The sequence below is a fragment of the Scyliorhinus torazame genome, chromosome 6 (genome assembly GCF_047496885.1).
Source record: "Scyliorhinus torazame isolate Kashiwa2021f chromosome 6, sScyTor2.1, whole genome shotgun sequence".
NCBI classification, from domain to species: Eukaryota; Metazoa; Chordata; class Chondrichthyes; order Carcharhiniformes; family Scyliorhinidae; genus Scyliorhinus; species Scyliorhinus torazame.
Genome location: NC_092712.1, coordinates 313352202 through 313370606, shown reverse-complemented (window position 1 = coordinate 313370606; position 18405 = coordinate 313352202). Strand labels below are relative to the sequence as shown.

Sequence of the window (18405 nt, the reverse complement as noted above, 5' to 3'; positions counted from 1 at the left end):
GGATAGTAAGGAGGGCTGTTGTCGGCTGCAAAGAGACATAGATAGGATGCAGAGCTGGGCTGAGAAGTGGCAGATGGAGTTTAACCCTGAAAAGTGTGAGGTTGTCCATTTTGGAAGGACAAATATGAATGCAGAATACAGGGTTAACGGTAGAGTTCTTGGCAATGTGGAGGAGCAGAGAGATCTTGGGGTCTATGTTCATACATCTTTGAAAGTTGCCACTCAAGTGGATAGAGCTGTGAAGAAGGCCTATGGTGTGCTCGCGTTCATTAACAGAGGGATTGAATTTAAGAGCCGTGAGGTGATGATGCAGCTGTACAAAACTTTGGTAAGGCCACATTTGGAGTATTGTGTACAGTTTTGGTCGCCTCATTTTAGGAAGGATGTGGAAGCTTTGGAAAAGGTGCAAAGAAGATTTACCAGGATGTTGCCTGGAATGGAGAGTAGGTCTTACGAGGAAAGGTTGAGGGTGCTAGGCCTTTTCTCATTAGAACGGAGAAGGATGAGGGGCGACCTGATAGAGGTTTATAAGATGATCAGGGGAATAGATAGAGTAGACAGTCAGAGACTTTTTCCCCGGGTGGAACAAACCATTACAAGGGGACATAAATTTAAGGTGAAAGGTGGAAGATATAGGAGGGATATCAGAGGTAGGTTCTTTACCCAGAGAGTAGTGGGGGCATGGAATGCACTGCCTGTGGAAGTAGTTGAGTCGGAAACATTAGGGACCTTAAAGCAGCTATTGGATAGGTACATGGATTACGGTAAAATGATATAGTGTAGATTTATTTGTTCTCAAGGGCAGCACGGTAGCATTGTGGATAGCACAATTGCTTCACAGCTCCAGGGTCCTAGGTTCGATTCCGGCTTGGGTCACTATCTGTGCGGAGTCTGCACGTCCTCCCCGTGTCTGCGTGGGTTTCCTCCGGGTGCTCCGGTTTCCTCCCACAGTCCAAAGATGTGCGGGTTAGGTGAATTGGCCAATGATAAATTGCCCTTAATGTCCAAATTGCCCTTGGTGTTGGGTGGAGGTGTTGAGTTTGGGTAGGGTGCTCTTTCCAAGAGCCGGTGCAGACTCAAAGGGCCGAATGGCCTCCTTCTGCACTGTAAATTCAATGATAATCTATGATTAATCTAGGACAAAAGTTCGGCACAACATCGTGGGCCGAAGGGCCTGTTCTGTGCTGTATTTTCTATGTTTTCTAATGACCTGGCAGAAGTGGCCAAACATAATCAACTTTTTTAATTCTTTGGAGGGTGCCTCAAGATCTGCTTCATATCAGTGGTGTCCAACTCTCCCAGTGCCAGCTACCCGCAGACGTGGACTATCTGATTGGTCCTCCTGCACAAAGAGAACTCATCTTCTATCCCTGATTGGATAGGGCTCCCAGCCTTTTAATTGGCCAGGAAGACCACATAGTTGGGAGACCATTGGGCAGGAGACTCCAAAGATTCTTGGTGTCAGGACCGTATCTGCTCTAGATGAGCAGACCAGGGAGGAAGGAATAGAAGGACATGTTGGAGGAGGCTTGTGCGGAGCATTAAATACCAACATTGGGCCAAATGGCCTCTTTATGGCTTGTAGAAAATGATATTAAAAAACTATGCAGTATTTTAGACAGACAATTTTACACCCCATGGTACAATAATAGTGTAATTTATGTAACAAAAAACTTCTATCATATGTGAATGTAAGTGAAAATAAATGTAAAACCAACGTAGAATGCTCCCAAAGCTTGACCATTTTGCGTGTTTAACTTCAATCAAATCATTCTTATTTTCTCTTTGCACCTACACTTTCTGTGCCATCAATAGAATTAAACGTGGACAAAAGGCACGAGGAAGTCTAGCTAATTATTATAAAGATAGTGAATAAATACAGTGGGTGAAAAGCCGTTTGCAGATCCCTTCACTATCTCCTGGCCAGTAAATGTGTGAGGCAGAATATTACAGTTTTGGAGCGTTGTCACCAGTGCTCTGCACACTTTAGTGTGACATGTCCCAGCGAGTGCCAATTTAACCTGGCACTAGCATGATGCCTGTGTGCCAAGGAGAAGTGGTCTCAGATGGCACAGTAACGTTTAAAGAGGCTATTTTTCTTCAGTCAAGAAGCAGCTACAATATAAAAAATATAAATACCAGGAGCAAAGCGGCAGACAGGAACCAGGGCATCGTTGAACAATTGGGGTCAGGGTTCTGTCAGCTCATTTATTTTACGGCGTCTGGCTTTGCTTTACGATTGACTAAACAACAATTGAGATCTTGTGACAGAGTGTGGGCAGTAGTCCTGCCTCTGTGCCAGAGGATCCAGGTTCCAGCCCCACTCCAGGGCTGGGATTTCCTGGTCCTTCCCACCATTGGGATCCCGCCAAAGTCGGCCCCCGCCATGGGTACCCCGGCGGTGAGATTAGCGAGCCAGGCAAAATGCCATAGACGTGGGCGGGAGCAGAATTTCCTGCTGGAGGGCAATGCAGGTCAGTTTCCTGGGCAGCGGATGTGGATCAGATTGATGCCGCAGCACCGGGGGATCGACCCGCATTCCGGCTGGGATGGATTAGGGACCTGCCTCTTTGCCTTGGCCATGGTGGAGGTCACAGTGAGGACACACCGGACCTGCCTTCAGGCAGACATCGCAACAAGAAGAAGAAGAAGGAGCAACAACTTACATTTATCTGGTGTCGCCAATAGTAAAACACTGCAAGCTGCTCCTCAGGGGTTTTGTCAAACAGGATGTGACAGACATGCAATGCGACACGTGGACAACAGACCAAACGTTTGGCCAAAGACATTGGTTTTAGGCAATATCTTAAAGGAGAAGCGAAAGGGAGAGGGGGATGGGTGGCTACAAATTCCCAGAGCTTAGACTCTGAGCAACAAAAGGTTTTTAAATTAGGGATGTCCAAGAGACCAGAATTGGAGGAGTGCAGATATCTCGGAATCAGCAATTTGGGGGAAATTACAGAGACAGTGGGAGGTGAGGCAGTGGAGTAATTTAAAATCGAAGATGACAATCATTTGCGGTTGTGTGAGATGCTTTTCACAATGGGATAATTAACATCAGGGCTGTAAAAGTGGTTTTGAATATGACAAGACTGAGATTCTTATTGGTTGCAGCGTTGAATGAAGTGGACAGGATAAGTTAAAGCTTCTCTACTTTCATTGAAATGTAGTTTTTGAGCTTTGAAACCCCAGTGGCTGGATTCTCCGCTGTCGGGATTCTCCGTTGCGCCGGCAGCGCGCCCACGCCCGGGGATTTCCCGACGGCGTGGGGCTGCCCACAATGGGAAACCCCATTGGCCCGCTGACGGGACGGAGAATCCCTCTGCCGACGGAAACGCGCGCGGGGCGGAGAATCCCGCCCCAGGTCTGGGTTTATGGCGATGTAACATAATGCATGAAAACTCAGTTTACCTCATTACCCCTTAATTACGTGTGTGGAGTCATAGAGTAGAGTTTTACAGCATAAAAAGAGGTTCTTTGGCCCATCGTGTCTGCATCGGCCATCAAGCACCTTTCTACTTAAGCTTAGCTTAGCTTAGTGGTAAAAGCTGGGCGGCATGGACAAGTTGGGCCAAAGGGCCTGTTTTCATGCTGTAAACCTCTATGACTCTATCTACTCTAATCCCATTTCCCAGCACTTGGTCGGTAGCCTTGGGCGAGATTCTCCGACCCCCCGCCGGGTCGGAGAATCGCCGGGGCTGGCGTGAATCCCGCCCCCGCCGGTTGCCGAATTCTCCGGCACCGGAGATTCGGCGGGGGCGGGAACCGCGCCGCGCCGATTGGCGGGCCCCCCCCGCGATTCTCCGGCCCAGATGGGCCAAAGTCCCGCTGCTAGGATGCCTGTCCCGCCGGCGTGGATTAAACCACCTCTCTTACCGGCGGGACAAGGCGTCGCGGGTGGACTCCAGGGTCCTGGGGGGGTGCGCGGGGCGATCTGGCCCCGGGGGGTGCCCCCACGGTGGCCTGGCCTGCGATCGGGGCCCACCGATCCGCGGGTGGGCCTGTGCCATGGGGGCACTCTTTTCCTTCCGCCTTCGCCACGGTCTCCACCATGGCGGAGGCGGAAGAGACCCCCTCCACAGCGCATGCGCGGGGATGCCGTGAGCGGCCGCTGACGCTCCCGCGCATGTGCCGCCCGGCAATGTCATTTCCGCGCCAGCTGGCGGGGCACCAAAGGCCTTTCCCTCCAGCTGGCGGGGCGGAAATCAGTCCGGCGCGGGCCTAGCCCCTCAAAGGTTAGGGCTCGGCCCCTCAAGATGCGGAGGATTCCGCACCTTTGGGGCGGCGCGATGCCCGACTGATTTGCGCCGTTTTTGGTGCCGGTCGGCGGACATCGCGCCGATACTGGAGAATTTCGCCCCTTATGTGCTGTGGCATTTCAAGTGCAGAATATCGAGATCCATGAGGATTTTAATAAAGATGGCTGATTTTTAAAAATTTCTAATGGGATTTGTTCTTCCTGTCAGATATAATTTTTTTTTACTCGTTCCTGGGATCTGGGTGTCGCTGGCAAAGCTGATATTCATTGCCCATGAACTGAGTGGCATTTCAGTGGGTATTTGGCCTGGAGTCACATGTAGGCCAGAACGGGGAAGGACAGCAGATTTCCTTCCATTATAGGCATTACTGCAATTGTACAGGGCATTGGTGAGGCCACACCTGGAGTATTGTGGGCAATGTTGGTGTCCTTATCGGAGGAAGGATGTTCTTGCTAGGGAGGGAGTGCAGCGAAGGTTCACCAGGCTGATTCCTGGGATGGCGGGACTGTCATATGAGGAGAGACTCAGTCGGTTAGGATTATATTCACTGGAGTTTAGAAGAGTGAGAGAGGATCTCATAGAAACTAATAACATTCTAACAGGATTAGACGGGGTAGATTCAGAAAGAATGTTCCCAATGGTGGGGGAATCCAGAACTAAGGGTCATAGTTTGAGGGCAAGGGGTAAACCTTTTAGGACTGAGGTGAGGAGAAATGTCTTTACCCAGAGAGTGGGGAATCTGTGGAATTCACTCCCACAGGAAGTAATGAAGGCCAAAACATTGTGTAATTTCAAGAAGGAATTAGATATAGCTCTTGGGGCTAAAGGGTTTGAGGGATATGGGGCGAAGGTGGGATCGGGTTATTGAACTTGATGATCATAATGAATGGCGGAGCAGGCTCGAAGGGCCGAATGGCCTCCTCCTGCCTCTATTTTTCTATGTATGTTTCTATGTACTGAACCAGAACAATTGTACATGGCTTCATGGTTCATCGTTCGACTTTTAATTCCAGATTTTATTGAATTCAAATTGCACCATCTGCCGTGCTGGGATTCGAACCCGGGTCCCCAGAGCCTTACCCTGGGTCTCACTGTGCCACTGCCTCCCCATTAGTGAACACATTTATATGAAGGGCTGAATGTTGCCACTCCAGCAACTACGGAGCAGGAAAACGGCCCAAGGTTTGGACTCCTCGCATCAATCTGGCTCCAGGAGGCCGGAAGGATGGTTGGTTGAGCAAGTGGGCATTCCCGCAGGAGGCGCTGCTTTGCCGAAGCGGGAATAAGTCAGCAAGTGGGGATAAAGCTCAACTGGGACCTGGGATTGCTGGGTGCAACATTGGATCCAAACATCCCACCCCTCAGCACCAGCGTCCTCCACTTTCATTGGCTCGAGGGATAACAAATCACTGAAGATATCCATTTTAAAAGCCCGAGACGGGGATGGAGGAGGAGCAACGAGCTGAAAATATCACCGGCTCATCAGGAGACAACTTAAATTGAACGAAAGTGGCAGATGGCAAAGCAGGGTGGAGAGTATTAATCATTGATCACAGACTGACTTAAAAGACTGCAGTTTGCATCTGTAAACAGATCCACGGCTAAACATTTTCTCCTGAGTACAGTACGAGATTCAAACTCTGGCCACACAAGCCTGATTTTGTGAATTTGTTAAAATGCCGAGGATCTCTCCTGCCATGTACAGCAGCAGCTGCTCAGAGGCGTGCTCTGCTACAGTTTGCGTGTCTCCCTGGCGAGGCAGATGAATTTTGTATAAGCTGCTGCCACGGAACAGACATCTCAATGGTAGCTGGCTGGGTTCAAAGGGCAACGGTTCGATGTTGAAGGGGAAGTTGCAGTGATGGTGCGAACTGGACGTGTCTGTTTGCAGTGACAAAGCAGAGACATTTTGGCACTATTGCGCTTCCCGTGCTAAAGGGTTTGAGGATTCTGCAGCAGGAATGTGCCAAAGCTGTTTGCCATTGAAGGCTGTTCCCCAGTGAAGGGTGAAAAGAGGACGGAATCCAAAGGAGCCCACATAAGTCACGCAAATTAATTGGGACTGGCAAAGGTGGGTTGCCAGGGAAGGACTGGAAGGTGGAAGAGCTGGAAGAGGGGGTGTTGGAGGACTGCCCTCTTACCCAGAGACTACCTGAGCCACTTCAAGACCTATTCTCACCAGCACTGGCATTTTACCAGAGTCTCTGTCTGGTGGGGAAGACTACCTGGTGAATCCTGGCAGCCATACGCAGTGGGTGTCACCTGCCCTCACCAACAGGGCAGCATGGTACCTCACGTGGTTAGCACTGTGGCTTCACAGCGCCAGGGTCTCAGGTTCGATTCCCCGCTGGGTCACTGTCTGTGCGGAGTCTGCACGTTGTCCCCGTGCCTGCGTGGGTTTCCTCCGGGTGCTCCGGTTTCCTCCCACAGTCCAAAGATGTGCAGGTTAGGTGGATTGGCCATGATAAATTGCCCTTTGTGTTCAAAAAGGGTAGGAGGGATTATTGGGTTATGGGGATAGGGTGGATGTGAGGGCTTAAGCAGACTCAATGGGCTGAATGGCCTCTTTGTGTACTGTATGTTCTATGTATCTATGTAACAACACAACAGCTCCTCCACATCACCAGTCCTCTGGCTGCCTGACTGGTCCCAGTGACAAGACTGACGTGTGCAGTCTTCTGTCCTCTCACATTGACTTCACACTTATAGCAACATAGGAAGAGGAGTAGGCCATTCAGCCCCTCGAGCCTGTCCCACCATTCAACGAGATCATGGCTGATCTGTGACCTAACTTCCTGTACCTGCCGTTGGCCAATATCGCTTAACATCTTTGCTGAACAAAAATCTATCTCCGATTTAAAACTGACAACTGAACTAGCTTCAACTGCTGTTTGTGGAGAGAGAGTTTCAAACCTCTACCACCCTTTGAGTGAAGAAGTTCTTGCTAACATCTCTCCTGAACGGTTTAGCCCTAATTTTTAGACTATGCTCCCTAGTTTTAGAATCTCCAACCAGTGGAAATAGTTTATCTTTATTTATCCTGTCTCTCCCTGTTAATATCTGAAATACTTCGATCAGGTCACTGCTTAACCTTCTAAATATTGGCAAATTAGGTCTAATTTGAGTAATCGCTCTTTGTAACGTAACCCCTATAATCCAGGTATCATTTTTGTAAACCCATGTTGCAGTCCCTCCAAGGCTAAAATATCCTTCCCAAGATGTGGTGCCCAGAACTACTCACAGTGACTGCAAATGGGGTCTAACCAGGGTTTTGTATAGCTGCAGCATAATCCCTGTGTCTTTATGTTCCTGTCTTCTAGATATAAAAGCTAGCTTCTATTAACCATTTTGATTATTTTCTACACTTGTTCCTGGCATTTTAAGGACCTATGCACCTGAACCCCCAAATCTCTCTGGACATCCACTGTCCTAACCTCTGTCCATGGCAATCCGCTATATTTTCCCCAGCAGAGCAAGCCCTCCTGTGGAATTCCAGGATTGGTACAGGGATGGAGGCAGCCATAGCCCCACACAAGACTGACGCCACCCAGGGGAGAGCTTTTGTCTTGACTAACTCTGCCACCGGGCTTTAATGACTGTTGCTCTTCAACACCAAGGCTCTGTGACTGCAGCATCTAAATGGAGTTACTGCAGTAACTCACAACGGTTTTTTCAAAGCACCTTCTTGCCCTGTCACTTCCACCACTGGGGGGAAAAAAACCACAACTTCCAAACCACGTACCATCCTTCATTGTCACTGGGTCACCATCCCCATAAAGATCCGCAACATTTCAGATGAAAATCCCATCATCCCAACTTTCGGGATGATTTGAGGTCAGGGAATAATCCTAACATCTTTATGTCCTTTGCAGGGAGATGGTGGCATCTTGGTGAAGCTACTGGATTAGGATTATAATCAAAGAAGATCCCGGAAAAGGAGAGTCAAAGTGGTTCGTTTCCAACTCTGGATGAGGAAAAGAATATGCAAAGCAATAGCCCACTTGGTTTGCTGCTGCCTTCGAGGAGAGGAGGACAGCCCACCATTCAGATCTGGTCTGGCATACATGTGACTCCAGACCCACAGCAGTGCAGTGGCTAACTCTGCCTCACTCTCCCCTCTCCCCCACCACTCCACCCCACTCTCACAGCAACTCTCACCCATTGAGACAGGGTCACGGTGAGGAAAAGGTTTGCAGTAAGTCCAGGTACTCGCGGGTCCCGATTTCCTCCCGGCGGGAATGGGACAGCTGGACGATTATAACGGCGGCCGGCTGCTTCCTCGTATCCCCAGCGTGCTCTGTCACTGAGAAGGGATGCTTGTCATAGGTAGGCGGGGCTCTCATTGATTCTGCCAACCTGAAAGATATCCATTTCTCCTGGCACTTTCTTCCATCCTCATTGTTCAATCCATGGGACTAAATTCCTTTTAAGTCAATTAGTTTTTATTGCTGAAAAGTGAATGGGATTTTGCTGGAGCTTTTTCACCTTGCACCCATCAGGGTGAACGCAAGAATTCCACATTTCAAACAACAATTTATACTGCAGGAGAAAAGGACGTCACTGGACTAGTAATCTCCAAGCCAAAGCTAATCTTCTGGGTGAACAGGTTTGTAATCCACCCTGGCAACTGGCAAAATATAAATGTAATTAACAAATCTGGAATGTGAAGCTCATCTCAATTAGTTGGGAAGTCAACTCTGATCAGCTGAGGATATACCATCGGGGAAATACCCTCGGCAGCGATCGATGTAATTCTTGTATTTGTCCTGATGAGTGTGAGATGAAAAGCTTCAACAGCGTGTCCCTTTTTTCAACAAGATTCAAGGTCTGTACTACCCAGTAACCATTTTGCACCTGGTGTCTTATTAAGCTTCTTCTGAAAATTCAGCGATACTGTTGCACCAAGTGATAAGCTCCTCCCGCCCCCCCCACAGACTGAATAATAATAATAATCTTTGTTAGTGTCACAGGTAGGCTTACATTAACACTGCAATGAAGTTACTGTGTTAATCTCCTAGTCGCCACACTCCGGCGCCTGTTCGGATACACGGAGGGAGAATTCAGAATGTCCAAGTTACCTAACAGCACGTCTTTAGGGACATGTAGGAGGGAACCAGAACGCCCGGAGGAAACCCACGCAAACACGGGGAGAACGTGCAGACTCCGCACAGACAGTGACCCAAGCCGGGAATCGAACTTGGGACCCTGGCGCTGCTAACCACTGTACAATTCTAGAATCTCAGAAAATCGATGAGACCAAAGGAGGTCATTTGGTCCATCATGTGCCATACCGATTGAGGAAGCGCTTAATTCCACCTCCCAGCTCTTGGAAAGGACCTGAGTGAACTAGCTGGATTTTTACAACATTGAACGACAGCTTCAATGATAGTCCCATTACTGGCGCTAGCTTTCTTTTTGCCATAGTTATTAATAATTAGTTACTATGCACTATTGGAGGTGCTGCCTTTCAGATAAGTTGTTACACTGAGGCCCTATCCTCCCTCTCAGGTGGATATGTGATCCCATGGTGCTATTTTGAAGACTAGCCACAGTGTGCTGGTCAATTTTTATCCCTCAATCAACATCACAACAAAAAAGCTGGGTGATCTGGTCATGATCACATTGACTCGTATCTTTGGTGTAGCGACAGTGATCATTGGATTGCGGCTGTGATTGAAAATTATTGCTGAATTGGATCTGCTGCATATTTCTACCGGGACCTTTACGAGCCCAATTTCCGCAGAAAGGTGCTGCGAGGAATCCCTCAGGGAACTAACTCGAAGCGGAGAAGAATCAGGGGAAAACAGGACTATATATACAGTCCGTTATACAGCACTAGTTACCGTATAGTAAATTTAAAGGTCTAGTCTTTGCACATTAGTGAATGGATGTTGGATGGGTGAATAAGTGAATGGATGGGCTAGGTCGGATAGAGGTGGGTGTGGTGGCAGGTGGGTGAGGTGTCAGGTGGGTGAGGTGGCAGGTGGGTGAGGTGGCAGGTGGATGAAGTAGCAGGTGGGTGAGGTGGCAGGTGGGTGAGGTGGCAGGTGGGTGAGGTGGCAGGTGGGTGAGGTAGCAGGTGGGTGAGGTGGCAGGTGGGTGAGGTGGCAGGTGGGTGAAGTAGCAGGTGGGTGAGGTGGCAGTTGGGTGAAGTGGCAGGTGGAGGTGGGTGTGGTGGCAGGTGGGTGAGGTAGCAGGTGGGTGAAGTAGCAGGTGGGTGAGGTGGCAGGTGGGTGAGGTGGCAAGTGGGTGAGGTGGCAGGTGGGTGAGGTGGCAGTTGGGTGAAGTGGCAGGTGGAGGTGGGTGTGGTGGCAGGTGGGTGAGGTAGCAGTTGGGTGAGGTAGCAGGTGGGTGAGGTGGCAGGTGGGTGATATGGGTGAGTGCTTGCCAACTCATTGTAAACGAGGCCCCAAGAATCAGGATTGGGACACTTTCAACAACCCCAAAATTTAGTTCAGGCTCAGCTTAACTCATGAGATTTGGCCTTGAATAATTCAACTGCCTATCTCTTGTGAAAGTGACTGGTCAAACCACACAAAACAATGGTGTGATGGGTTGGTCGGGGGTGGGGCGGGGGGGTTGGGGGGGGGCTGGGGGGGTGGGGTTGGGAGGGGGGGGTGGGGTTGGGAGGGGGGGGGTTGAGGTTTGCGGGGCGGGTTGGGGCGGGTTTGGGAGGGGTGGGGTTGAGGTTTGCGGGGGTGGGGGGGGTTGGGAGGGGTGGGGTTGAGGTTTGCGGGGGTGGGGGGGGGTTGGGAGGGGTGGGGGGGGGGCGGGGGGGGTGGGGGAGGGGTGGGGTGGGGTGGGGGGGGTGGGGCGGGGGGGTTGGGAGGGGTGGGGTGGGGCGGGGGGGGGGGGGGGTTGAGGTTTGCGGGGGTGGTTGGGGTGGGTTTGGGTTGCTGGCCAGCACGGGAGTCAATGAAGTCAAGAGAATTGCTGACCTCTATCTGATAATTACATAAACCTGGAAGTTAGAGTTAACAATATTGTTGTCTAAATATTTATATCAAATTCCTCCCTAATCTATTTCAATCACAACGTTAACTCCTCTGCTTAAGAGCAGGACGAGGAATTTGAGCTGCATGCGTTAAGCATGAGGTAATATTGCTGACAGTCATTCTGGCACCAGGTCATAGAGGGAGCAATGTGACAGACCGAAAGTCACTTTTGCATTCTTGTTTATTTCTCTTTCCTTTGTTGCTTTAATGTTGAAGGTGATAGATAGGATGTCAATCAAGGGGACTGCTTTGTCCTGGATAGTCTAGAGTCTTTGAGAGTTTGAGAGTCATTCAGACAAGTGGAGGGTATTCCATCACACTCCTGACCTTTGCCTTGTAGATTGTGGACAAGCTTTGAGGAGCCAAGCCTTACTCACTGCAGAATTCCTAACCTCTGACCTGCCCCAGTATTTATATAGCTAGTTCAGTTCAGTTCATGGTCAATGGTAACTCTTGGATGTTGTGATGGTGATGGTGAAGATGGTTAGATGATCTCTTGTTGGAGATGGTCATTGACACCAATATTACTTGCCACTTAACAACTCAAACCAGAATGTTACCCAGGTCTTGCTGGATATGGACATCGACTGCTTGATTATTTGTGGAGCTGTGAATGGTGCTGAACACTGCGCAGTCATCAGCGGAAACCTCCACTTCTGACTTTATGATGGAAGGGGGGTCGTTGATGAAGCAGCAGAGGATGGTTGAGCCTAGGACACTCCCCTGAGGAACTCCCGCAGCAATGAGCAGGTTTGCTTGCGCTTAAATTAATATTTCAACAAGAGGTGTAACTAGAACTCCATTCCGCCTGTTAAATGGCCAAATCAGTCGTGTCAGGTCTGGGCCAGCAAACTCACTCGGAAAATCGCAGCTTTTCTCCTACGACCCATTTAGTGATTGAGATTTCTGATGTTGGAATCAGGACATTGACCCTTAAATCAGGAAACCATTGTAAGGCGTATTGAGAAAAGCCTTCCCTCAGAAAGCTTTCTAACGTCATGTAAAATTGGGCCATTTGACTCAAACAATGATGCTGCACAGCGGGTGGCCATTCAGCCCAGTCGGCCTGTGCTGGCTGCTTGCAGCTGCCACCTGGATGCGGAGACCTGCCGAGCAAGTGGAAGGCTCCGCACGCCACATCTTCCCCAGCATCACAACGTGTCTCAGGCTGACCGATTCACTGCGTTCACCAGTTACGTAAGAGCCACTGGCGAATGTGCCGTGCTGGTTTGGAATGCTGGACTTACCGTGAACAAACTCTAAAGCACTGGGAAACAGTGGAAAACGCAAATAACCATCAAATAACCAAATATGTGTTCCCTTCCTAAAAGGTGGAAAATATTCTGTCTGAACTCTGGAATATCACCTCCCCTTGCCCACTATCTCTTACCACAACCACGCAGAAGTAAATGGTCAAAGAAAATCAAAGAGAAAAGACAACATACTGTAAATCAGATAAAGAATGAATCGACTAGGAGACAGCCCAATCCACTCATTTATAAAACTCGTAAACCGTATGCAAATGATTGAGAATTTAATGAACCCAGCCTGACCAAGTGTAGAATAAATGTCATTTTTGTTTTGTAAATTAAGACCTGCAGCCTGCAACATATTGTAATTATTTGTATACTGAGAAATGTTCATAATTGTGCAATCCTTCAATATTTTAAACCACATTTTTATTTCAATGGTTGTCTATGACAATGTTTAGCATCATGATTCTTTTGTTTGTATCATCCTCACAATTTGACACCTGCTGCCATGATATTTGTTTCCCAATGCAACCATCGATTATAATAACTTCTCCTCCTGGTACTTATTCTTTTTTAAAATAAATTTAGAGTGTCTAATTCATTTTTTCCAATTAAGGGGCTGGATTGTGGAGGCGAAACCCACGCAAACACGGGGAGAATGTGCAAACCCCACACGGACAGTGACCCAGAGCCGGGATCGAACCTGGGACCTCGGCGCCGTGAGGCAACCGTGCTCACCACTTGTGCCACCGTGCGGCCCTTTCTGGTACTTATTCTGATCCCTTTGACTGAAAGGACATCAGCCGAAATAGCTCAGTTGGGAGAGCGTTGGACTGAAGATCTAAAGATCCCTGGTTCAATCCCGGGTTTCAGCGTCAGGTTGTGCGCTGACTTTCCTCGCTCTCTGTCAAGTTGCCCTGCCTTTGTGGTTTGCATTGGTGGTTCAGTGGCAGAATTCTCACTTGCCACGCGGGAGGCCTGGGTTCGATTCCCGGCCCATGCAAGACAACTCTTGGGGAGCCACGGTGGTTAGCACCGCTGCCTCACAGCTCCAGGGTCCCGGGTTCAATTCCATCCTCGGGTGACTGTGTGGAGTTTGCGCTTTCACCCTGTGTCTGCGTGGGTTTCCTCCGGGTGCTCCGGTTTCCTCCCACAGTCCAAAGATGTGCAGGTTAGATGGATTGGCCATGCTAAATTGTCCTTAGTGACCAAAAAGTTAGGTGGGGTTACTGGGTTACGGGGATAGGGAGGAGGCGTGGGCTTTAATAGGGTGCTCTTTCCAAGGGCCGGTGCAGACTCGATGGGCTGAATGGCCTCCTTCTGCACTGCAAATTCTATGATTGAATCTGCTTCTACACGTTCTCAGGCAGTGTATCCTAGACTTGTACAGCTGAGATTTTACAAGTTGATTCTTAATAGATAAGTTAGTTTTCTTTTTACACTTTACGACAGCTGAGTCCACTCCTGATCCTTATTTTAAGTAACGCCATCCCTAAATACAACAGACAGTTTGATGTTGGAGCTCCCAGGACCCGATGATTAGATTCAACCCGCGACTTCTGACAAAGTTGCAATTAATTGCAATCATTCTCACATTATCACACTTACTGTTATCTGATCACAATGATTGTATCATTTGAATCAACAGCATTATTACTTTATTCAAAGCTCTCGTTCGCTAAAATGACGAATCTTTTCCTTTTGAAAAGATATTGATGCCATTTAATATAATTTGAGTTTAATTGATTATGCGTATCTTAAAACTTGGAGCAGGATCATCTTGCAAGGGAATGATTTTGTTAGTGCTTCAAGTAAAAGCGGGGGGGGGGGGGGGGGGATGAACGGGGAAACTTTTGAGGTTGACTTGGGACAGGTTGGTTATTTTCAAACACTTGCGATTTTCCAAAGGCTGCCATTGCTCACTGGCCAAGAGGGGGGACATGTCACCGCGGGTCCCGCTAACGGTAATATTAAACACTGGAGTCACCTACTGTTATCGATGACTTTCCTGCCGTGTTTCCATGTTTCAACAATGATTTAGAAAGCTTTCTCTGGGAAATAATCTGTAACAAAAAGAAACAGGAAATCAGTTCAGACCATAAAGGATCAGCGTCTTTTGTGTTCTACAAAACAGCTGCCACAGCCAAAAAACAGCTGTGCTTTACGTGAAAAATTATCCTTGTAATAATGGCATTTATAAATGTTTCTGAAGAACTGGAACCACATCTGCTTATTTTCCCCATCTGTAGATTTTTGAATAGATTTCAACACTGAATAAATGTGAAGGCTTTCGTTTATATAGGGCCTTGCACAACCTCAGGATGTTTGAAAGTATTTTGCAACCAACTTGGAAGTGTTGTAACATAGGAAATGCAGCAGCCAATTTGCACGCAGTAAACTCCCATAATGTGATCATGCCCTAGATTGTTTTTGTGACGCTGGTTGAGGGATAGCATTGGCCCCTATTGGTCACGGGTGAGATTTCCGTTGCTCCAATCTCAAAGTCCCTGTGCCATGGGATCTCCTACATCCGGCTGAGAGGCAGGGCCTTGATTTCACATTTTTCCTGAGAGCTGGATGTCTGTCCCTCCCTCTGTGTCACACCGGAACCTCAGCCTCGATTTTGTGCTCAACTCTTTGGGACTGAGCTTGAACACGGTGACCTTCTGGTTGAGAGGTAAGAGTGCTGTAGGAGTCGGGGTCTGGTACGTACAGGGTTAATCTGCGACTGGGTACAGTACCGTCCGCACAGTGATGTAAGAAAACGCATGACTCAAAACCAGGGTCAGTCTAGAGATGGATGGAATATGTGTAAAGATCTAGGAGGGAATCAGCTCCAGATCTGTACCCTCTACCATATATAAGTACATAGTTATGAGCTGTGGATAAAAAAAACTTTCTGTTGATATACTCAAGGGCGGCACGGTAGCACAGTGGTTGGCACTGTTGCCTCACAGCGCCAGGGTCCCGGGTTCGATTCCCGGCTTGGGTCACTGTCTGTGCGGAGTCTGCACGTTCTCCCCGTGTATACGTGGGTTTCCTCCGGGTGCTCCGGTTTCCTCCCACAAGCCCCGAAAGATGTGCTGTTAGGTAATTTGGACATTCTGAATTCTCCCTCTGTGTACCCGAACAGGCGCCGGAGTCTGGCGACTAGGGGCCTTTCACAGTAACTTCATTGCAGTGTTAATGTAAGCCTACTTGTGACAATAATAAAGATTATTATAAAAGACTAATTCATGGTCTCCAACGCAGGATTCACCAAAGTGCTACCGACTGAGACACAAATGACACTGTGAGCTTTCGATGACACCATCAGGAAAGTGAGGGAGGAGTTAATGAGCCGGGTGGTGTGAACGAGAGACATTTTCATTCATGTGGCTCAGCATTCGTCATGGCATCACTCTTGCTGCCGAGTCGCATGGTTCCAGGTTCAAGTCCTGCCCCAGGGCATGAGCATAAAAACTGAGGCTGACACTCCAGTGTCATCCCGAGGGAGTGCTGCAATGTGGCAGGTGCACATCCTTGGGGTGAAATGTTTAATTGCCACCCCGAGGGTTGCCAGCGATCCAGGATTGGCATGGAGTCTCCGGGAATTGCTGTCTGCAACCCTGGAGAAAAATCATCAGGGCATTAAAACATATAAATATCTTGTCATTTTCTCTGAATATTCCTCGGGATAACAATGTTGAAATTGGGGAGTAAAACCAAGCTGTTCGACAGTCAAGCGTCACCCAGTTGGGTAACGGGTCTTTCTGCTTTCCAAATGGTACAGGAAGGTGGCACGTCAGAAGAAAGGATGTCCCGGCCAATCAGCGTGGGCCTAGTCACGTGACTCACGGTTGACAAGCCTACCGCCCCATCTGTCTGCATGGGTACATGTAGACAATCGCGTAGCACTACTTCAAAGACAAGCAGGGTGTTATCCCCAGTGTCCCAGCCAATACTTATCCCTCAGTTAACATCGCTAAAAATAGATTACCTGGTCACTATCACATTGCTGTTTGTGGGAGCTGACTGAGCACCAATTGGCTCCTGTGTTTCCTACTTTATGACAGCGACGACACTTAAGAAGTAATTTGTAAAGTGCTCGGTGATATTCGATGGTCGCATAAAAAGCTAAAGAACAGATTCGTATCCCCGCCCCCTGCCCGCCGCCCCCCCCCCCCCCCCCCCCCGCCCCACACACACACACACAGAGAACACATTCCAGAGGAAGTGAATTGCTGCAGTAAGGTACGCCAGCCACCAGAGGGCAACATCGGTTTCCAGTAGGTTACTGAGGAAGCTCAAAAGTCACAGGGCTGGATTCTCCATTATTAGGGCTATGTCCCCTTCGTCGGCGTCAAAATGGTGGAGTTTCACACCAGAAAAAATGGCGTGAAAGGGCATATTCCTAGCCCTGCAGAGGGCCAGCAGGGACCCGGAGTAAATCCGCAGCTTTTGCTGCAGGTACGGGCCCCCGCACTTCCGGGTCAAAGGCCGCGCGTGCGTACGGCGGCCACGCCGTCATCAATGGCGGACTCGAACCGCAGAGCCAGACCCAAGAAAGAGACCCCCCCTATCGGCCGCGCGCCGTCCCTCAAACCCCGCTTGAACATTCCCCAGCCGCCTATAGCGACCCCCCCACAGCCTCCGATCCGCCGGCCTCCAACCAGGGCAGCCGCGGACTGAGTCCGCAGCCGCCAGGCGAGTATCCCGACCGGCTGGAGCACATTAGTTCCACACCGTCGGGATTTCGGCCAGTCGGGGGCGGAGGATGATGGAGTGGGGGCCTCTGGCAATGGCCCCAGGCGACGCGGCGTACTCCCCGAGTATCCCGCTTTTCGGGGCCTGCAGAATCGGTGACCCAGCGCCGGTCCCCGATTTCTTACGGGAACATCGAATCTCCGCCCCTGAGCCGGCCGCGAGTTCGTCGCGAGGGTGCGGAGAATCCAGTCCACGATGTTGATGAAGGGGTTGGGGATGGTTTGGGAGGAATGTGGATTAGAGAGAAAGAGAGAGACACAGAGAGAAAGAGGGACAAGGAGAACATGCGAGTGAAGATGGAGACAAGGGAGAGCGAGATGCAGGGATAGACAGGCCGAGAGTCAGATGGAGAAAAAAATTAAATGCATGAGACAGAGAAATTGGGAGCGTCAAAGGAGGAACGTGAGAGACAGAAAGAGGGATACACGGAGAGGGAGGGAACGAGGCTGATAGCAAATGTGTGCGCGACACAGAGAAAGTCAGGGAGAGAGACAGATGAAGGAGAGACAGAGGTTGAAAAAGAGATGGAGTGTGAGGCCGAAATTAGAGACTGAAGGAGTAAGGGAAAGAGGTAACGGAGCAAGAGGAAGCAGGATTGGGAGAAAGCTTGAGCCAACCTTGCAAACCATCACAAAGATTTGGCCTGGGATAATTGAACACAGGTATATATTCCCTATAATAGAGGGAGATTGAGCAGGCAAATTGAATACACAGGCTAAAGCATATTGAACATTGGGTGATGACTCCTGTGTCATTTGCATTTGGATAAATTAAACATACATAACGCAGCAGCAGGGACATCAAATATGAATTGCCAGAATGAATGCATCACTATGTTTTGTTGAAACTGTGAGACAGATCAGATAGGACGTGAAGTGTAGACTAATTCAGGGACTGTACTTAATAGACAAATTCGGATTTCTATTCAGTTCAAAGCTCATTTCTGTTATCAGGTGGGGAGCCGGAGAGAGCAGATTCAAATAATTCTTGGACATCAAACGTATAAAATAACTTTTGTTAAGCTCCAGGCTTGCTCGATTTATCGAATTCGAAAACGCTAGCCCCATTTCGGAGTCGCAATTGCTGGCAGATTTATAGGGTGTTATTGTCCCCATTGGATTTGTCTCGCCCCCCACCCCCCCCCCCCCCCCC

General features: G+C 49.1%; 1 protein-coding gene and 1 non-coding gene across 8 annotated transcripts in view; one reads left to right on the top strand and one right to left on the bottom strand.

Annotated features, from left to right (window-relative positions):
• Positions 1–18405, bottom strand: part of LOC140425604 (copine-4) — a 620467-nt gene that overhangs the window by 301638 nt on the left and 300424 nt on the right. For all 7 annotated transcript variants that reach the window (XM_072510092.1, XM_072510095.1, XM_072510097.1 and 4 more), the window contains one exon: positions 14499–14570. In XM_072510092.1, the coding sequence (XP_072366193.1) occupies positions 14499–14570 (72 nt within the window). The remainder of the gene's footprint in view (positions 1–14498; positions 14571–18405) is intronic.
• On the top strand, positions 13310–13382 carry trnaf-gaa (transfer RNA phenylalanine (anticodon GAA)). The gene has a single exon. It is a non-coding gene; the product is annotated as a tRNA-Phe (tRNA).